The sequence below is a fragment of the Apodemus sylvaticus genome, chromosome 7 (genome assembly GCF_947179515.1).
Source record: "Apodemus sylvaticus chromosome 7, mApoSyl1.1, whole genome shotgun sequence".
NCBI classification, from domain to species: domain Eukaryota; kingdom Metazoa; phylum Chordata; class Mammalia; order Rodentia; family Muridae; genus Apodemus; species Apodemus sylvaticus.
In genome coordinates, this window is record NC_067478.1 from 44,822,650 (window position 1) to 44,844,518 (window position 21,869).

The window sequence follows — 21,869 nt, forward strand, 5'->3', positions numbered from 1 at the left end:
TAACTTTTCCAAGATTTTACAACTTGTAACATGACTAGTATTTTAAAATAACCATTAAAATTATCACTATTTAAAAAGAGTCTATAAAGGATAATTTTCTAACTTCCAAGTCAGGTTTTTAATCCATGAGTGAGTCTGTAGAACTGCCAACTTAAGTTTACTAGGTATTTGTTACACCTGAAGTTCAAACCCTGAAGCGTAATGTAATTAAAAATGGATGAGTTAAGAAAACAAGACACAGTACATGAGAACTACTTGAGAAAGCCATGTTGGATAAAGGACTATTACTCCAAAAATAGAGCCCTGAACAGATATCCCACTAAAGATGACAAAGGGCACAATGCCTGGGCCCCACATCCAGACATCAAACTCTGGTGAGGTCATGGATCCAAATGTCCATCCAGTGCCAAGGAGCCTGGTAGGTGCTCACGAATCTAAACAGAATCTACCCACGAAAAGCAGTTGAAAACTGGCATACAAAAACCTGCACAGAAATGTTTATAGCAGCTTCATTAACAGCTGTCAAGACTTAGAATTAACTGTTCAGCAGGAGAAGGGATGGCCCAAGGCACATCCAAAGGGTAGTCTTCGTGGGAAACAAAGATAAAAGGGCTACTGTCAAAAAGGCACAGAGAAAAAAAAAGTTCACCTGAAAGGCTGTTACGGTTGGATTGGATCTCACTTTTACTATGGCTGGTAAAAGTGAAAGACTCCCGAATCCTGGGAGACCCTCACTCAAGTCTCGGGATAGGATGATGCCCCAAAAATTCACAAGAGACCGTTCTTGATGCAAACACATGAGGTTTATTTATCCAGTGCACTGGGGCAGAGGAGTTTGGACCCGCCAACCCCCCACCCCACACAGCTGCAGTCTTAAAGAAGAAAACTACAGAGAAAAGGGGAGGTTTAGGCAGTGATCTATGTCATAAGGAATGGGGCGATCAAGTGGCAATTCATGGCTCAGTAGAAGGTTATAGGTTATCTTGGACAAACACAGTTACTTTGACCAAGATGCAAGATGTCTTGGGAATGTGGGGAGCTAGTCCTTGGAGTGGGGAGTTCCTGGAGCAGGGAGAGAGCGCTATCTTAAGGTTAACGGTTTCCCAGGCTGAGAGCAGAAAAAACAAGTTGCTATGTGTTTAGGCTAATTGCTAGGGGGTCTAAAAATCTCGAATTGGGGGGGGGTGTCTCTCATTTCCCACTACTTCTAGTGAGTAGTTCTAATCATAGAACTAGAGAATTTCTGATTCTACATACCGTACGTTGTCTTTTTCTAACTTTTGATACTGCTGGCGCAACATAAGAATCTGTCCAGCACTAATTCTTTGTCTAACAAAAGCAATTAACTTATTAATTATGCAAGGTCCTATAGTTAGTAAGAAGAGCAAAATCAGTAAGGGACCTGTCAGGGCCGAAAGCAAAGTCGTCATCCATCGTGATTTGCTGAACCAGCCCTCGTACCAGTTTTGAGTCGCCTCTCAGTCTTGTTGGCGCTTTTCTGGTCTCTCTCCGAGTTTGCTCATGGAGTCCCTAATGGCTCCGGAGTGATCTACATAAAAGCAACATTCTTATTTTAGAGCAGCACATAAGCCCCCTTCTCTAAGAAACAGTAAATCTAATCCTCTCCTGTTCTGCAGCACTACCTCAGACCATGAAGTGAGGGACTCTTCCAGTTGACTGAGAGATTTTTCTAAAGCTCTTAGATCTTGGTTCATGGCCATTTGAAGAGTATTTAGTCCATGCTGAAGGTCTGTGGGTCGCTTGATAAGGGCAGTAGTTCTGGTCCCTATTCTTGCCACTAATCCTAGTCCTAGCATAACTGCTTAAGTGAGGGAGACTGGTTCCCTTTTCTCACGCTGATGCTTGTTCTCATAGGCTTCTATAACCGCTTCTTCTGGATGGTAGTAGATTCTGGGAACTAATCTAATCATAACACAGAAATCTCTGCTTTGATTAAAGATAATAGTAGACACACAGGGAGTGAGGCCAGTGCTGCAGGCCCACCAACTATTATTATTAGGAAGCAGATATTGGTTGGATCTGGTGGTGTTAATAACCAGAGTATTATTGCAAAGATGCTGGTGGGTCGAGAGCACATGGCCTATACATGAACCTGTCCCTGATACCTCAGTCAGGGTTAGTTTATTTTGGGACCCCCAGGGACAGTAGCTGGGGTCTATGGTAACATTGATGGAACCAGTGACTGCAGTCCCCTTCATAATAAGGAGGACCTCTGCCAGACAGAGTCAGCAGGATGTAGTTGCATTGGGGTTTGTAGCGTTTAGAACTTGGAATGCCCCCTGAATTAGGTATAGTAACCTGTCTCCATTGGTGGGGGGCAGAGTGACTAGAGTTGAGGCGGGAGTGTTAGTGGGAGCTTTGGTTACAACAGGGGGCTTTGGAATTTCTTTATCTAGCGGCTTAGGGGGTCCCTGTTCTGCAAGCACTTTATCAGGCCCCATGGGAACTGTTGGGAGGGCTTTCAATCTTCAGTCTAATCTGAAATGTGAACCCGTTGTCCCATCCTGACATATAGAACCTAAGACCCCAGGTTTGTTCCTTGGGCCAAGCAGTAAGTAAACCGTTTCTCTGGGTCTGTAAAGGCGATATTAAGGGAGTCATTTTTCCGGGAGACAGTGATCAAGTCCCATGAGGACATGGGATGCCAGGTGGCATCTCCAGTAGTCTTGAATCCCCATTGTCCACAGTAGAATTGTCCCAGACCCCCGCATCTGTGGTCTTCCAGTCTAGACCTGCTGTCTCTGGGGCATACATAAAAAGGGGTTTGTTGAAGTTTTCTCCTGATGGGTAAGCTCTTACAGCAGGGATAAGCTGCCTCATATTGTTTTGGGGACATCTGGTATGGGGAGTGAGGGCTTCCGACCATATAACGTTTCTGTAGGCAGTGCACATCCTTATGGGTTAGCTCAGGAATGTCCCATGAGTCTAATCCGGCTATTAGGGCACAGGTCTCAGGAAACAAAGAGGGCCACCAAGTACCTGGGGAGGTGACTTTGGAAGTGGACCAGACCATGTCCCCTGTTTGTGATAATACCTGCCAAGTAAGGGTCATAGGCTGGTGGGGGTTGCTATTCCTCGGTTGTGAGCAGGTGGCGTAGGCTGTGGTTCCCGGTTTGTATGCCCCCTTGAGCTGTTCCCAGGAGACCTTTCTGACCAGTTCAAGAGCCTTAGGAATGCTGATTCACAGGAAAATCTCTTCTAGTAAGGTCTTTGCCACTATGTTGGCTGTCTCCCTTTTTGTGGGGAAAGCTTCTACCCAACCTGAGAAAGTATCTATGAAAATTAATAAGTAATTGTTACCATATTTTGCTGGTTTGACCTCCGTGAAGTCAACTTCCCAGTACGCTCCTGGCCTATCTCCTCATAGGTGCTTACCAGATGTCCCTATGTGATGCAGCATTGGTTAAGGCACAGGCTTTATAATTCTGACTACTTCTTGAGCAATATCTGAGAGGCCCATGACATGATAGTCGGAGTGGCGTACAATGTCCTTTACTTTGTTCCCAAGTGGGTTAATTGGTGCAAATTGGTGACATATTGCTGTATTTCTTTTTGGGGTGAGATAGATTCCCCATCTTCTGTCTCTGCTACTCCATAGGGAGTGTAGCTATATATTGTTTTGAATTTTTTCATCTGGCGGTGATCCTCAGGGGGTGTACCTGAAACTGGTCTCTCTGATGTTGTAATAGTCTTTGGACTTTTTAATCCCCTGGTTGGCTATAAGAATCATGGCTCCTTGGGCTACTTGTTTGGCTGCCATGTCAGCCATTTGATTTCCTTTGGCAATGGCATCTTGGCCCTTTTGATAGCCCGGACAATGTATAATGGCCAGGTTTTTTGGCAAATGTATGGCTTCTAGCAGACTTAAGATTTCTTCTTTGTTTTTAATGTCCTTTCCAGCAGATGTGAGTAGGCCCCTCTGTTTATAGATTGCCCCATGCATGTGAGCAGTGGCGAAAGTGTACCTGCTGTCCATGTAGACGTTGATAGTCTTTCCTTCTGCCAGCTGCAAGGCTTGGGTGAGTGCAATCAGTTCTGCTTTCTGAGCTGATGTTCCTTTAGGCAAGCTGCTAGCCCAGATGGTCCACTTCCCATCCACCATCACTGTCCCGGCTCTCCACTTACCTTCAACCACAAAGCTGCTGCCATCCGTGTACCAATTAGGGCACCCTGACCAGGGCTGCTCTGTGAGGTCCTTTCATGTTCTGGTTTCTTCTGCCAGGACATCTGCACACTGAACAGAGCCAAATCCCAATGGAAGGCTTCGTCGAAAAGAGTAGGGGGGGTTTTGAATCCATGGGGCATATGCATACAAGTCAGTTGTCCAGTCTGCCCTGAATCTGGGTCTCTCCATTTGAAAGCAAAGATCACCTGGCTTATAGGATGTAGTCTCAGGCAAAAGAATGTGTCTTTTAAGTCCAGAACCGTATACCAATGTCTGTCAGGAGGGAAAGAACTGAGCAGGTTGTAGGGGTTAGGGACAGTGGGGTGGATATCCTGCACTCTTTTATTAACTTCTCTTAGATCTTGTATTGGCCGGTAATCATTAGTTCCTGGCTTCCTAACTGGCAGCAACGGAGTGTTCCAAGGAGACTGACAAGGAACCAGAATGCCTAGTCTTAGGAGTCTTTGGATGTGTGGTCTGATGCCCTCTTGGGCCTCTCTGCTCATGGGGTATTATCATACTCCAGTGGGGATTGCATCGGTCTTTAGGTTTACAATGGGGGGGGCACTCATTTGGCCTCTCCCATGCCCCACCCTCTCTGCCCATGCTCCAGGGAACCTCTCCAGCCATGCTCCAACCAGGGTCTTGTCTAGTGAGGCCAGAGGTTCGTGTAATCTGTATTCTTCCTCTAGTTTTAAAGCTAAAATCATAGAAGTAGGGGTCTGCCAATTGACTATAGCCCCTTTTGAGGAAAAACTTATTTGAGCTTTTAATTTTGACAGTAAATCTCTCCCCAATGATGGCATGGGGCACTCAGGGATGAGAGGAAAGAGTTACTTGACCCTTTCCCAGATCAACTTTCCTGTTAGTGGTCCAAGAGTATGGTTTCTGGCCAGTGGCCCCAATCACTATGGTTTTTCTATTTTTAAATTCTCCCAATGTTTTTTTTTTTTAAAACTGAAAATTCTGCTCCAGTGCCAACAAGTCTGTAGGGGGCCCCTCCACAGTTAGGGTTACCCTAGGCTCGGGAAGGGGGTCCGAGCCCCGTCTCTCCTAATCATTATCACTCCTTCTAGAGTGAGGACCTTGGGCGGTTTGGCGCCTGGTTTCTTCTTGGGTCAGTCTCTTGCCCAATATCCCTTCTCCTTGCAGTATGCACTACGGTTCTTATCTAAAGGTTGTCGTAAACGTCCTCCAGAGTTCTGGGGTCTTCTCAGCCCTGCATTGCTCAGGTACCCTGTCTGTCTGTTTCCTTGCTCTGTTTTATAAGCCTCCCTGCCACCTACTAATTGCGGCCAAAATCCTTGTCAATCTCCTTTCCTGCCTTTCATCTCATCTATTTTCTCTTTCTTCTGCTTCCTTTTTTTCTCTCTCTCCTCTCTTCCTCAGTCTCTCTCTTACGCTACACTTTCTATGCTTCCTTAACTAGGTCCTTCAAGGATAGCATTGGCAGACCCTCCAGGTGCTGCAATCTTCTCCTAATATCAGAGGCAGATTGTCCAATAAAAGCCATGGCTATTGCTGCCCGTTGACCCTCAGAGGTAGGGTCAAAAGGCGTGTATCGCCTGTAAGCCTCCAAAAGCCGTTCTAAAAACACAGAAGGGGGGGTCCTTTTCCCACTGAAGAACTTCTCTTACCTTGGCCAAATTGGTGGGGCGTCTGCTGGTCCCCTTGAGACCTGCCACCAAAGCCCAGCATTAGACTGTCAGCTGCCCCCTACCTTCCAAGGTATTGTAGTCCCAATCAGGATGATTCAGAGGGAAGCCTGCATATATTTCGTTGTGGAGTAGAGTTGGTTGACCATTGGTTCCTGGCACGTTCTTTTGTGCCTCTAGCAGGATTTTTTCCTTTTCCTTGGTGGTAAAATGGACCTGTAAAAGCTGTTGACAGTCATCACAAGTGGGCTGGTGGGAGAACATGAGGGATCCTATCAGACCTGTAAGGCTAGGGGGATTTTCTGAGAAAGGGGCATGGTTTGTCCTCCAATTAAAGAGGTCGGCCGATGAGAACGGCCAGTATTGAAGGGGTTGCAATTGTTCAGGGTTGGCCGGTGGAGGGCCGTATGCACGCAGAGGGAATGCCATAGTTGAGTCTGGTCCCCCGGGGCTCTGCGCAAGTCTGCTTCGGGTCCCGTGTCCGGTCCTTCTGCTGCTCCTCCAACCGCACCCTGTTGAGGATTCTAGGGGTGGTGTAGGGAGAGGATAGGGAGGCGGAGTACCAGGCCATTCTGGGGGCTCCTCAATCTCTGGATAAATCTTAGGGGGAGCCAAAGGTTGGGTTCCGGCTTGGACTCCACCATCTTGCGTAGTGGCTCAGGCTCCGCTGTTTTGTGTAGTGGTTTGGGCTCCACTGTTTTTTTTTTTTTTTTTTTCTTATTTTTTTATTTTTTTTTTTATTTACATTGCAAATGATTTCCCCTTTTCTGGGTCCCCAGTCCCCGCAAGTCCCATAAGCCCTCTTCCATCCCTCTATTCTTCCATCCACCCCTTCCCACTTCCCTGTTCTGGAATTCCCTTATACTGTTACACTGAGTCTTTCCAGAACCAGGGCCCACTCCTCCATTCTTTTTGGACATCATTTGTGGATTATGTCCTGGGTATTCAGAGTTTCTAGGCTAATACCCACTTATCAGTGAGTGCATACCGTGACTAATCTTTTGAGTCTGGGTTACCTCACTTAGTATGATGTTCTCCAGCTCCATCCATTTGTCTAAGAATTTCATGAATTCATTGTTTCTAATGGCTGAATAGTACTCCATTGTGTAAATATACCACATTTTTTGTATCCATTCCTCCGTTGAAGGACATCTAGGTTCTTTCCAGCTTCTGGCTACTACAAATAGGGCTGCTATGAACATAGTGGAGCATGTGTCCTTATTGCATGCTGAAGAATCCTCTGGATATATGCCCAGTAGTGGTATAACAGGGTCCTCAGGAAGTGACATGCCCAGTTTTCTGAGGAACCGCCAGACTGATTTCCAGAGTGGTTGCACCATCTTGCAATCCCACCAGCAGTGGAGGAGTGTTCCTCTTTCTCCACATCCTCGCCAACACCTGCTGTCTCCTGAGTTTTTGACCTTAGTCATTCTGACTGGTGTGAGATGAAATCTCAGGGTTGTTTTGATTTGCATTTCCCAAATGATTAATGATGTTGAACATTTCTTAAGGTGTTTCTCAGCTCTCCAAAGTTCTTCATGTGAAAATTCTTTGTTTAGCTCCATATCCCACTTTTTAATGGGGTTATTTGGATCTCTGGGTTCTACTTTCTTGAGTTCTTTGTATATATTAGATATTAGTCCTCTGTCGGATTTAGGGTTGGTGAAGATTCTTTCCCAGTCTGTTGGTTGACGTTTTGTCCTTTTGACGGTGTTCTTTGCCTTACAGAAACTTTGTAGTTTTATGAGGTCCCATTTGTCAATTCTTGATCTTAGAGCATAAGCTATTCGTGTTCTATTCAGGAACTTTTCCCCTGTGCCCATGTCCTCCAGGGTCTTCCCCAGTTTTTTTTTTTTTTTCAATTAGTTTCAGTGTGTCAGGTTTTATGTGGAGGTCCTTGGGAAGAAATAAAGAAAGAAATCAAAGATTTCTTAGAATTTAATGAAAATGAAGGCACAACATACACAAATCTATGGGACACAATGAAAGCAGTGCTAAGAGGAAAACTCATAGCTTTGAGTTCCTTCAAAAAGAAATTCGAGAGAGCTTACACTAGAAGATTAACGGAACAACTGAAAACCCTGGAACAAGAAGAAGCTAATTCACCCAGGAGGAGGAGAAGACAGGAAATCATCAAACTCAGGGCTGAAATCAATCAAGTAGAAACCAAGAGAACCATACAAAGAATCAACAAGACCAAAAGCTGGTTCTTTGAAAAAATCAACAAGATAGATAAACCCTTAGCCAGACTAACCAAAGGGCACAGAGAAAGTATCCAAATTATCAAAATTAGAAATGAAAACAGAGATATCACAACAGAAACCGAGGAAATTCAAAAAATCATCAGATCCTACTACAAAAACCTGTACTCAACACAACTGGCGAATCTGGAGGAAATGGACATTTTCTTAGACAGATACCAATTACCAAAATTAAACCAGGATCAAATAGACCATCTAAACAGACCCATAACCCCTAAAGAAATAGAAGGGGTCATAGATAGGCTTCCAACCAAAAAAAGCACAGGACCAGATGGTTTCAGTGCAGAATTCTATCAGACCTTCAAAGAAGACTTAACACCAATACTCTTCAAACTCTTCCACCAAATAGAAACAGAAGGAACACTACCCAACTCCTTCTTCGAAGCCACTATTACGCTGATACCAAAACCACACAAACATCCAACTAAGAAAGAGAATTTCAGGCCAATTTCCCTTATGAATATCGATGCAAAAATACTCAATAAAATTCTTGCCCACCGAATCCAAGAACACATAAAAAACGATCATCCACCATGATCAAGTAGGCTTCATCCCAGGGATGCAGAGATAGTTCAATATACGGAAATCCATAAATGCTATCCACTACATAAACAAACTCAAAGAAAAAAACCCACATGATCATTTCATTAGATGCTGAAAAAGCATTTGACAAAATTCAGCATCCTTTCATGCTAAAAGTCTTGGAAAGGACAGGAATTCAAGGCCCATATCTAAACATAGAAAAAGCAATATACAGCAAACCGGTAGCCAACATCAAACTAAATGGAGAGAAACTTGAAGCAATCCCACTAAAATCAGGGACTAGACAAGGCTGCCCCCTCTCTCCATATCTTTTCTTTTTTTTTTTTTTTTTATTATTCGATATAATTTATTTACATTTCAAATGATTTCCCCTTTTCTAGCCCCCCCACTCCCCGAAAGTCCCGCAAGCCCCCTTCTCTTCCCCTGTCCTCCCACCCACCCCTTCCCACTTCCCCGTTCTGGTTTTGCTGAATACTGTTTCACTGAGTCTTTCCAGAACCAGGGGCCACTCCTCCTTTCTTCTTGTACCTCATTTGATGTGTGGATTATGTTTTGGGCATTCCAGTTTTCTAGGTTAATATCCACTTATTAGTGAGTGCATACCATGATTCACCTTTTGAGTCTGGGTTACCTCACTTAGTATGATATTCTCTAGCTCCATCCATTTGCCTAAGAATTTCATGAATTCATTGTTTCTAATGGCTGAATAGTACTCCATTGTGTAGATATACCACATTTTTTGCATCCACTCTTCTGTTGAGGGATACCTGGGTTCTTTCCAGCATCTGGCAATTACAAATAGGGCTGCTATGAACATAGTAGAACATGTATCCTTATTACATGGTGGGGAGTCTTCTGGGTATATGCCCAGGAGTGGTATAGCAGGATCTTCTGGAAGTAAGGTGCCCAGTTTTCGGAGGAACCGCCAGACTGATTTCCAGAGTGGTTGTACCAATTTGCAACCCCACCAGCAGTGGAGGAGTGTTCCTCTTTCTCCACACCCTCTCCAACACCTGCTGTCTCCTGAATTTTTAATCTTAGCCATTCTGACTGGTGTAAGATGAAATCTTAGGGTTGTTTTGATTTGCATTTCCCTAATGACTAATGAAGTTGAGCATTTTTTAAGATGCTTCTCCGCCATCCGAAGTTCTTCAGGTGAGAATTCTTTGTTTAACTCTGTACCCCATTTTTTAATAGGGTTGTTTGGTTTTCTGGAGTCTAACTTCTTGAGTTCTTTATATATATTGGATATTAGCTGAAGTTCTAGCTAGAGCAATTAGACAACAGAAGGAAGTCAAAGGGATACAAATTGGAAAGGAAGAAGTCAAATTATCACTATTTGCAGATGATATGATCGTATACTTAAGTGACCCTAAAAACTCTACTAGAGAACTCCTACAGCTGATAAACAACTTCAGCAAAGTGGCTGGCTACAAAAATCAATGCAAGCAAATCAGTAGCCTTTATATATTCAAAGGATAAGCAGACTGAGAAAGAAATTAGGGAAATGACCCCCTTCACAATAGCTACAAACAACATAAAGTATCTTGGGGTGACTCTAACCAAACAAGTGAAAGATCTATATGACAAGAACTTCAGATCTCTGAAGAAGGAAATCGAAGAAGATCTCAGAAAATGGAAAAACCTTCCATGCTCCTGGATTGGCAGGATTAATATAGTTAAAATGGCCATCTTGCCAAAGGCAATCTACAGATTCAATGCTATTCCCATAAAAATCCCAACCCAGTTCTTCATAGAGCTAGAAAGAGCAATTCTCAAATTCATCTGGAATAACAAAAAACCCAGGATAGCTAAAACTATTCTCAACAGTAAAAGAACTTCAGGGGGATTCAATACCCCAGACTTTAAACTCTACTACAGAGCAATAGTGATAAAAACTGCATGGTATTGGTACAATATCAGGCAAGCGGATCAATGGAATAGGATTGAAGACCCAGAAATGAACCAAGACACCTATGGTCACTTGGTCTTCGACAAAGGGGCGGAAAACATCCAGTGGAAAAAAGACAGTCTTTTCAACAAATGGTGTTGGTTCAATTCTTCAGCATGCAGAAGAATGCGCTTCGATCCATTCTTATCTCCTTGTACCAGGCTCCACTGTTTTTGCTTTCCTTTTCTGCTCTGAGTCACGAGTCGCGGAGCACCAGGACTCGGGACCTTGGCTTATTTTTCTGAGACCAGGGGCTTTAGTCAGGATTGAGGATCCTGAGCCAAATTCTCCCAAACAAAAATATAAGGTACCCTGGTCCCTTCTGAAAAACAACATCTTTGATGGCAGAAATCAGAGTCAGGTCAAGTGTACCCTCCGGAGGCCAGCCAACATTGTACATTGGCCATTCTGAAGAACAAAACATTCTCTACAATCCCTTCTTAACGTCTAAAGACAGATTGCGTGCCCTATTTCTAATTTCAGTTCAGTGGTCAAGAGTTTGACCCAGAGGAGTGCTAACAGTCTGTCCAATCGTCCAAGTCACACAAATCACAAACAGAACACTCAGAAAGACCATGAAAGCTGAGACTAGAGCCCACCTCTTGCGGGACTTCCAACATCAGAAAACAGAATCAGACAGCCGAGAGGACACAAAATCTCTCCTCTCTAGGAGAGTCGGGTTCCGAGTGGGGAATCTCCAAATATCCTCTGAGCTCCCTCAGACCTCCTGGGACATCTCCCAGGGTGACAGTTGGTTATCTCTTCATAACCCTCTCCTCCATCCCAGACAGGGAGTTTATTGCTCTCACAAGCTCAGACAACTGCAAACCAGAAATACCAGATTCAGAAATGGTCAACAGATAAGGACATAGACAAAGATAGAATCTTACCTCCAAGAGGCGTATCTGAGAATTTGAGGGTTGCAAAACCCGGGACAAGCCCCAAATGAAAGACTCCTGATTCCCGGGAGACCCTCACTCAAGTCTCGGGATGCCCCAAAAATTCATGACACTGCTCTTGATGCAAACACACAAGGTTTATTTATCCTGGGCAGAGCTCTTGTCCAGCACAGGGGCAGAGGAGTTCGACCCCCCTCAACCCCCCACCCCTCTCACAGCTGCAGTCAGGGGTTTTAAAAGAAGAAAACTACAAAGAAAAGGGGAGGTTTAGGCAGTGATCTATGTCATAAGGAATGGGGAGATCAAGCGGCAATTCATGGCTCAGTGGAAGGTTATAGGTTATCTTGGACAAACACAGTTACTTTGAGCAAGATGCAAGATGTCTCCAGAATGTGGGAGCTAGTCCTTGGAGCGTGGAGTTCCTGGAGTAGGGAGGGAGCGCTATCTTAAGTGTAATGGTTTTCCAGGCTGAGTTGGGAAAAAACAAGTTGCTCCCTGTTTAGGCTAATTGCTAGGGGTCTAAAAATCTCCAGTTGCAGTCTCTCAGAAGAACATAAAAGAGCAGGGTCCCTCTCCCTGGAGTGAGGGACAAGGACATTCTGTAGGACAAATACCTTCATTAGACATGTCAAAGGCCACGAATGCACCCAGCAGACACTATGACTCTGTAGTGTAAGCTCATGGATTATAATGGAAGGTACCAAGGCACCACTGTGCTGTGGGATGGTGATGTTAATGACAAAGGCAATGGCCACTGCCTGGGACAGAAGGGAAAGGACACAGAAGCTCCGTATTTTCTGCTAAATTTTGTTGTGGACCTAACTGCTCTGAAACATGGAAATCTATTTCTTATATGATTATTTTAGAAACTAATACTGTGTTAATGCAAGGTGATGCTAAGTATATTTGGAAATATTTGAGAATAGTATTTCAAATTCTTGTTTGTGAATATTTGTACATATACATTGTGATCTTATAAGGGTCTGGGTTTGATCCCAGACATAAAAGGGGGGGGGAGAGGAGGGGGAAAAGAAGAAGAAAGACAGGATCACACAGTGAGGCACATTTATGACAATCGATTACCAAAAAGCACTCAAGAATGGCATGCTTAACTATAGAATTACATCAATAACTCCAGCATACTTAGAATCCCAAACCCCACATGTACTATGAAGAGTCAAAGACAGACGTGAAAAAGCCACTTGCAGACCAAATACTATAGATGGTATCATGGCTGAAGACAATTAAGAAATTTATTTACAGTTTTTTGGACGGCAGGATGATGGTGGCAAGAAAGTGTTTGTGTAACCTTGGCTATCCTAGAACTAATTCGGTAGACCAGGCTGGCCTCAAAATCTATTCTTAATCCAGTTTTTCTAAGAATTTTGTCATCATGCCAACAACACATTTGATTGAAGAAAACAACTATATAACTCTGGTACTGTGGTAAAGCTTTATTTACAGAGATCTTCAACATTCCAGCTATCATCCACTGCTTCAAATGTGAAACACTGGCAGACAGATTAGATTTACAGAAAAGCACAAAAGAAAAGCACAACTCTATAATTTAATATACACAGTGCTATGAGTGATTAGCTTTACAGCTTCCTTTTGAGGAGAATCTACTCAAGTTTGTTTTTGGTTTTTTTTCCAACTGATAAAATCCAGGTGAGGCTGTTTCTAACTGGCAGATTTCCTCGAGAGTCAAGAGTGGAGCAGAGAAGTCAGCTTAGTGTTTGGGTTTGTGCGTAGCTGGGCATCACTTTCTTTCTCTCTTTTGGTCAAAAGTCTTGGATGATGACGAATCTTGACTTTCACCACAATTATAACGTTCATACAGAGTCTAAAATTAAAAACACAAACCTGTTTTTTTCAACTTTTTAGTTCAATGTATTATTAGATTCGTGAAGACAGTGATATATTCTAAATAGGCTCAGTGCAGTAGTGTAGGGGAATACCAGAAAAGGGAAGTGGGAAGGGGTGGATGGGAGAACAGGGGGAGGGAAGAGGGCTTATGGGACTTGCAGAGAGGGGGCACCAAGGAAAGGGAAAATCATTTGAAATGTCAATAAATAATATATCGATTAAAAAATATCTATATGCTCAAAAAAAAAAAAAAAAAAGAAATGCAGCTCAACCTTTCCACAGAGAATTACAATACAGTACAATCCGCATATAAGCAGAACTCTAAGACCACTGCAGGCCCGCTTACTTTTCCTTAAAATAACTTACTAAAAAATTCATATATACATTTATCAAATACTCATGAGGAAACAATATATAATTTCAGAAGCTATTTACACTAATCAACAGAAGACATTAAAATTACTATGTAAATAAGTCTAATTATGCTCCCTATTCCTTAGTATTACCTTTGAAGGGCTGGTTAACAGGATTCCTACCTGATAGATACTCCAACCCCTTATAGAATGTACATACTATTTCCACATATGTATATACATCTTGCTGAATATTTTAATTCATACTTAAAATAACTAATACAATGTAAATATGATACGGTTGTTTCACTACATTTTTATGGATTAATAACAATAAATTAGGTATATGTCCAACAGATAAATTATTTTTCAGAATGTTTTTGATTTAAAGTTGATTGACCCTAGATATGTAATCCATAGATATAGGGGGCGACTAAATTACTGAAAGCTATATATTAAAAAGAAACTGTCAACACCCCACTCTCATCAATGGACAGATCATGGAAACACAAACTAAACAGAGACACAATGAAATGGAAGTTATGGACCAAATGGATTTAAGAGATCATGGATTTAATAGAACATTTCATCTTAAAAGAATATACCTTCTTCTTAGCACCTCATAGTACCTTCTCCAAAACTGACCATATAATTGGTCACAAAATAGGTCTCAACAGATAAAAGATTAAATAACCCCATGCATCCTATCAGATCACCACAGACTAGGGTTGGTCTTCAATAACAACAAAAACAGCAGAAAGCCCCCCCACACATGGAAGCTGAACAACACCCTACCCAATGATAACTTGGTCAAGGAAGACACAAAAAGAAATAAAGACATTTTAGAATTTAATGAAAATGAAGGCATAACATACCCAAATTATGGGACACAATGAAAGCAGTGCTAAGAGGAAAACTCAAAGCTCTGAGTGCCTCCAAAAAGAAACTGGAGAGAGCATACCTAACAACACACCTGAAAGCTTTAGAACAGAAAGAAGCTAATACACCCAAGAGGATTAGACAGCAGGAAATAATTAACCAAGTAAAAACAAAAAACTATACAAAGAATCAACAAATCTAGGAGCTGGTTCTTTAAGAAAATCAAGATAGATTAAACCCTTAGCCAGACTCACCAAAGGGCACAGAGATAGTATCCAAATTAACAAAATCAGAAACGAAAAGGGAGATATAACAACAGAAACTAAGGAAATTGTCATTCTCGGAAGGCTGTATTAAGAATTGACTAGAAGAAATGATTTCTAGTGACTGAGCAGCCAGGTACTCAGGGAACACCCAAGTGTAAGATCGCTTGGGACATGGCCCGCCAGGGTACCACTTGCACCCAGAGCTGGGCACTGCCGCCACAGCTGTCTGTGCACCTAGTATGCTAGGGAACATCTGTCTTCAGGGAGTCCTGTGGTTAGAGGTGAGGCCACCATCGTCATTCCTATGACTGAGTGGGATGTTACAGCCAGGAACACAGAGAACACCCGAGTGTAAGATCACTTGGGACTAAGTCAACAGAACCAGGAGCTGGTTCTTTGAGAAAATCAACAAGATAGAGTAAACCAGAGGGCACAGAGACAGTATCCAAATTAACAAAATCAGAAATGAAAAGGGGAATATAACAACAGAAACTGAGGAAATTCAAAAAATCATCAGATCCTACTACAAAAGCCTATACTCAACTGGAAAATCTGGATGAAATGGACAATTTCCTAGACAGATACCAACTATCAAAGTTAAATCAGGATCAGATAGACCATCTAAATGGTCCCATTAACTCCTAAATAAATAGCAGTGGTCAATGACAGTCTCCTAACCAAAATGGTTTTAGTGCAGAATTCTATCAGACCTTCAAAGAAGATCTAACACCAATACTCTTCAAACTATTCCACAAAATAGAAACAGAAGGAACACTACCTTACTTGTTCTACGAAGCCAAAATTTCACTAATATCAAAACCACACCAAGACCCAACAAACAAAGAGAACTTCAGACCAATTTCCCTTATGAATAGCAATGTAAAAATACTAAATAAAATTCTTGCCAACCGAATCCAAGAACACATCAAACCGATCATTCACCATAATCAAGTAGGCTTCATCCCAGGGATGCAGGGATGGTTCAATATATAGAAATCCATCAATGTAATCCACTACATAAACAAACTGAAAGAAAAAAAACCACATGGTCATTTCATTAGATGCTGAAAAAGCATTTGACAAAATTCAGCACCCTTTCATGTTAAAGGTCTTGAAAAGAACAGGAATTCAAGGCTCATACCTAAACATAGTAAAAGCAATATACAGCAAACCGGTAGCCAACATCAAACTAAATGGAGAGAAACTTGAAGCAATCCCACTAAAATCAGGGACTAGACAAGGCTGCCCCCTCTCTCCATATTCATTCAATATAGTATTTGAAGTTCTAGCTAGAGCAATTAGACAACAAAAGGAGGTCAAAGGGATACAAATTGGAAAGGAAGAAGTCAAATTATCACTATTTGCAGATGATATATAAAATTATACTTAAGCACCCCAAAAGACTCCACCAGAGAACTCCTACAGCTGGTAACTTCAGCAAAGTGACCAGATAAAAAATCAGTAGCCTTCCTATACTCAAAGAATAAACAGGCTGAGAAAGAAATTAGGGAAATGACACCCTTCACAATAGCCACTATTATTAGAACTTCAAGTCTCTGAAGAAGATGGAAAAATCTTCCATACTCGAGGATTGGCAGGATTAATATAGTAAAAATGGCCATCTTTCCAAAAGCAATCTACAGATTCAATGCAATCCCCATCAAAATCCCAACTCAGTTCTTCATCGAGTTAGAAAGAGCAATTCTCAAATTCATCTGGAATAACAAAAACCCAGAATAGCTAAAACTAGTCTCAACAGTAAAAGAACTTCTGGGGGAATCAGTATCTCACACTTAAAGCAGTACTCCAGAGCAATAGTGTTAAAAACTGCATGGTAGTGATACAGTGACAGGCAGGTAGATCAATGGAATAGAATTGAAGACCCAGAAATGAACCCATACACCTATGGTCACTTGATCTTCGACAAAGGAGCGAAAACCATCCAGTGGAAAAAAGATAGCCTTTTCAACAAATGTTGCTGGTTCAACTGGAGGTCAACATGCAGAAGAATGCAAATCGATCCATTCTTATCTCCTTGTATTAAGCTCAACTCCAAGTGGGTCAAGGACCTCCACATAAAACCAGACACACTGAAACTAATAGAAAAGAACCTGGAGAAGAGCCTAGAGGACATGGGCACAGGGGAAAAGTTCCTCAACAGAATACCAATAGCTTATGCTCTAAGATCAAGAATTGGCATATGGGACCTCATAAAATTACAAAGTTTCTGTAAGGCAAAGGACACTGTCAATAGTACAAAATGGCAACTAACAAATTGAGAAAAGATCATTACCAACCCTACATTTGACAGAGGGCTAATATCCAAGATATACAAAGAACTAAAGAAGGTAGACTCCAGAGAGCCAAATAACACTATTAAAAAATGGGTACAGAGCTAAATAGAATTTTCACCCGAGGGACATGGAATGGCTGAGAAGCACCTAAAGAAATGTTCAACATTCTTAGTCTTCAGGGAGATGCAAATCAAAACAACCCTAACATTTCACCTCACACCAGTCAGAATGGCTAAGATTAAAAACTCAGGAGACAGCAGATGCTGGTGAGGATGTGGAGAAAGAGGAACACTCCTCCACTGCTGGAGGGGTTCCAAGCTGGTACAGGTACAACTACTCTGGAAATCAGTCTGGTGGTTCCTCAGAAAACTGGGCATGATACTACCAGAGGACCCGTTATACCACTCCTGGACATATACCCAGAGTATTCCCCAGCATGTAATAAGGACACATGCTCCATCCACTATGTTTATAGCAGCCCTATTTGTAACAGCCAGAAGCTGGAAAGAACCCAGATGTCCCTCAGTGGAGGAATGGATACAGAAAATGTGGTTTATTTACACAATGGAATACTACTCAGCTACTAAAAACAATGAATTCATGAAATTCTTAGGCAAATGGGTGGAACTGGAAAATATCATGCTAAGTGAGGTAACTCAATCACAAAAGAACACACATGAAATGCAGTCACTGATAAGTGAATATTAGCCCCAAAGCTGGGAATACCCAAGACACAATCACATATCAAATGATGCCCAAGAAGAAGGAAGGAGAGGCCCCTGGAAGGAAAGGCTCGATGCAGCAGTGTAGGGGATACCAGGACAAGGAAGTAGGTGGGGGTTGATTGGGAAACAGGGAGAGGGGAGAGGGCTTATGGGACTTTCGGGGAGGGGAGAACCAGGAAAGAGGAAATCATTTGAAATGTAAATAAAGAATATATCTAATAAAAGAAAAAGAAATGGTTTCTAAAGCTGTGCTAAGTACTTGATGATAATGAGATCCAATCGTTCAAACAATTTAAAAGATTAATTCTTATTTATTCCAGCTGAAAGTCTAAGAACAGTAATAACACAAATCAGAAAGGTCAACACTTTAAAAAACATTCAGTTAAGTAATCGCAGAAATGTACTTTCCCATAGATATGAGCAGCAGGCCAGTTTCCTTTTGCCTACTTGTTTCTTTAAGGCCTAAGTCACTGCATTACATTAAACTGGCTGGAATTAATATAAATGAACTTACTTTTGCAGCTTTCAAGATGGAGTTAGGAGAATTCAGACCAACAAGTTGACCCAACACATATTTCATCTCATCAGTTGTTTCCCTAGACATTTTGCTGCCTATAATGAATAAAATGCTGTATTACTAAGAGTAATAGAAATTCACTAAAACAAACCATACACATTGTGACCAGGTACATGCCTATAATTCTAGCCCTCAGGAGGCTGAGGTAGGAGTACTGAGGCAAGATCCTGTCTCAAAAATCAAAACAAACAAACAAACAAAAAAAAACACATTCTGGAGGTGGGGAAAAGGGATCATGAGTTCAAGGGTCAGCCTAAGCTGTGAAAGTAAGATTCTGTCCCCCCAAAACATAGCAACAAAAAATACATATTGTACTTCATATACTGTAAGCTAGCTGGCATTCTTATAACTTATTACAATCTCTTCTATACAAAATAACAAAGTTAAAGGAGGTAACGTTATTAACTTTATTATTTAGCAAACAGGCTATGAGCGAGTCACCAATTTAGATTTTGGTCTTCTATAGTTCACACACTGTTCATTCATGCTGGCAGCCTAGGAAACGTGACCTTTAAGGAAGGAGTACCTGGATGGGGCTGGATTTGAACATACGGATGTGCCAGGAGCTCAGGGATAGATATCCTCTCCTTAGGGTTCCTTACTAAACAGCACTAAGAACAAACACAAACAAAACAAACAGCAAGTTTTTATACCTGATGCCGACAAAGTGGCTTTCCAGATGACATCACGCTACAGACCTCCCACACATCCTGCTCAGACAACGACTACAAGGTGTAACCAAATGACGTTTGAGAACTTCCCATGTGTCCATTAAATTTTTAAAAACACCTTTTACATAAGCAGGCTTTAAAAATAATTTCTATCAGCAAGTCCTTTCACTAGACCAGTTACATTCAGGAGAATTAAATAATTCCAAATACCTCAAATACTTCTTTTAAACAAACAGGAAATTATGAGACATTATTTTTCTATATCCATATAAGTGTTAGTGTTACCTTTAGCACATCTCGAAGATCTTTTTCCGAAATCTCAGGAAATTCAATTTCATGACTAGGGTTAATTATGGCATGTAGTTTAAAGACCTGATTAATGATATGCTGAAATGGTGTTTTCCCGTAAGTCATATAGTACAGAATGCACCCCAAGGACCAAACATCACTTTTGGGACTTATCTAGGTAGGAGAAGAGAAGTTGCTTTAATTTAACACAAAGGATAACATAAAAATATTATTTCTGTAATTCCAATTATATAATAATAATTAAAACCTCAATGGATATAATAGTTTAAGATTATGCTTTCATGGCAAAACATCTTTTCCCAATTTTCCTTACATTTGATCCCTTTATAGAGAACTTTAAACCCTTGAAAACCTCAAATTATTTTATAGGAAATAAAGTATTAAATTCTTGGCATCTGGTGAAAATACAATACTGAAAAAAAAATTCCAAAAATTTGAATTTGTTTGTCATATAATGATTAGGTTGTAACACCTTGTATCTGAATTCATAATATGTCTATATTTTTTAAAGGTTGCTTAAATTCTACAACCCTAATCTCTAGAGTATAAATTAAAGAACCAGAACCACTTGCCTAGCATGCACCAAACCCTGACTCTAAACCCCAAAGCAAAAAAAATAAATAAAAAATAAAAAATAAAATAAATACAGTATATTATAATGGCTATTAAGTGGAATTGGATATAGATAACCAGAGAGAAGAATTTCTTTTCTGTAGGTTATTTATTTTTTATTTATGTGTATGTGAGTGGATCCGAGAGCCCTGGTCCTCCTCTGCGACAACAGCAAATACTCTCTGCTGCTGAGCCATCTTTTCATGCAGAAGTTCCTGAGTAAGTACCAATAAAGATCATTCACTTCTCCTGAACTCAATACTGTTAAATGTTAACTGGGTTAAAGCCACACCAGGAATAATCACAGCAACAGGAAAACAGAGAATGAAAAACAAACAGAAACATGTATTTTCCACAAAGTAAAGGTAAGCCAACTGTCATAGAAAGTCAGTGAAGAAAAGGGGGGGGTGGGGTCAGAAAAAGAAACTAACACACAAAAAAACTTTTTTATTTTTTAAATCAAAGGAAGAACAAAGTACTACTCAATATTAGGATAAGAGAACAAAACATAAGACAGAAGAGAAAATTATTTGTACTGTGATAAACAATGTTACCAACTAAGAAAAAACATAAACAACAAAAAGTGGGGGGAATATATGTGCGCATGGGTGTGCGCATGTACATGGTTGTCCCAGAAGAGGGCACTGGATTTCCGGAACCGGATTCACATGCAGTTGTGAACTACGCAGCCTGAGTGCTGGGAACTGAATTTGGGTTTTCTGAAGAGCAGAACTTGCTCTTGACCACTGAGCCATCTCTCAAGCTTCAAGCATGAATTTTTCAAACGTTGTTGTACCTTTGAAAACTGAGCCACTGGTGGAACACATCTGAGATCCCAGCATTTGGAAAGGTAATGCCTGGGATAATGAGACCATGTCTCAAAAATGAGAAGGTGGAAGGAAGAGGGAGGGGAAATTTGTTGTTGCATATTAAATTGCTGAGTTGACAAATGAAAAAAATTATAATCGCTACATATGATTCAAAACCTTAAAAGTAAAAAAGACAAACATTAAACTGAAATTATAAAATTTAAAAAAATTAATAAACATTAAAAAATACTATAATAAAACCTGTAGCTAATAGCAGAAGACTCAGAAAAAATATCTTTTAAAAAGCAAGGTTGTGTTAAGTGACTCGGGTCCCTGACCTCTTGACCCTGCAGCTTCACCTTCTGGAAGGCAGATCGCAGGCACACCCCGCCACACCCAGCTGCAGGTTTTACTCCAAGTTCAACACTGAAATCAACTATAACTGAATTTGAAATGTGGGAAAGTAATCAGGGTACACAAGGGAGACAGCTCAAGAGGCAAGCACAAGTGCCCCAGGCTCAGGTCTGGGTACTGTCAGTGGTGACTCCATGCAGAAGAACTGTACAAGTTCAAGGTCAGCCAAGGCTTAAAAGTTAGAGCCTGTCAACAACAACAACAAAACAGCATCCATGAAAACAAACACCCAACAGATGCAAAAATATAAACTGGAAAGCAAAGGGACAGAGAATTTGTGAATGTAATAAACATCTGTTTTTGTTTTTAAGTTCAACAAAACCATGAGAAGTCTAAAGAAAACCTAACTAAAAGGCAGCAAATACAAATCAGAAAAGAAAACAAAAGACAAACAATTATGAAAACAGCTTTCTAAGATAAGTTGACAAGGCTGGGCTGGGAAGATGGCTTGATGGGTAAAGCACTTGCCATGTGTGAGGGCCTGACCAACTCCTCAGAAACCAATGTGAAAGTCAAACATGGCAACCCAGGAAAAGACAGTGGGAGAAGGCAGGGAAATCCCCCAGCCTGGCATACAGCAGCAAACAGCAACAAAAGAC

At 41.3% G+C, this 21,869-nt stretch overlaps 1 protein-coding gene across 3 annotated transcripts in view; it reads right to left on the minus strand.

The window, feature by feature from the left end:
- Positions 1-12,934: 12,934 nt before the first annotated feature.
- Ttk (TTK protein kinase) overlaps positions 12,935-21,869 on the minus strand; it is a 39,553-nt gene continuing 30,618 nt past the window's right edge. For all 3 annotated transcript variants that reach the window (XM_052187727.1, XM_052187728.1, XM_052187726.1), the window contains exons 19-22: positions 19,412-19,588; positions 18,982-19,066; positions 18,393-18,490; positions 12,935-13,338 (exon numbers count right to left, since the gene is read on the minus strand). In XM_052187727.1, the coding sequence (XP_052043687.1) occupies positions 13,255-13,338; positions 18,393-18,490; positions 18,982-19,066; positions 19,412-19,588 (444 nt within the window). In that variant the 3' untranslated portion in view covers positions 12,935-13,254. The remainder of the gene's footprint in view (positions 13,339-18,392; positions 18,491-18,981; positions 19,067-19,411; positions 19,589-21,869) is intronic.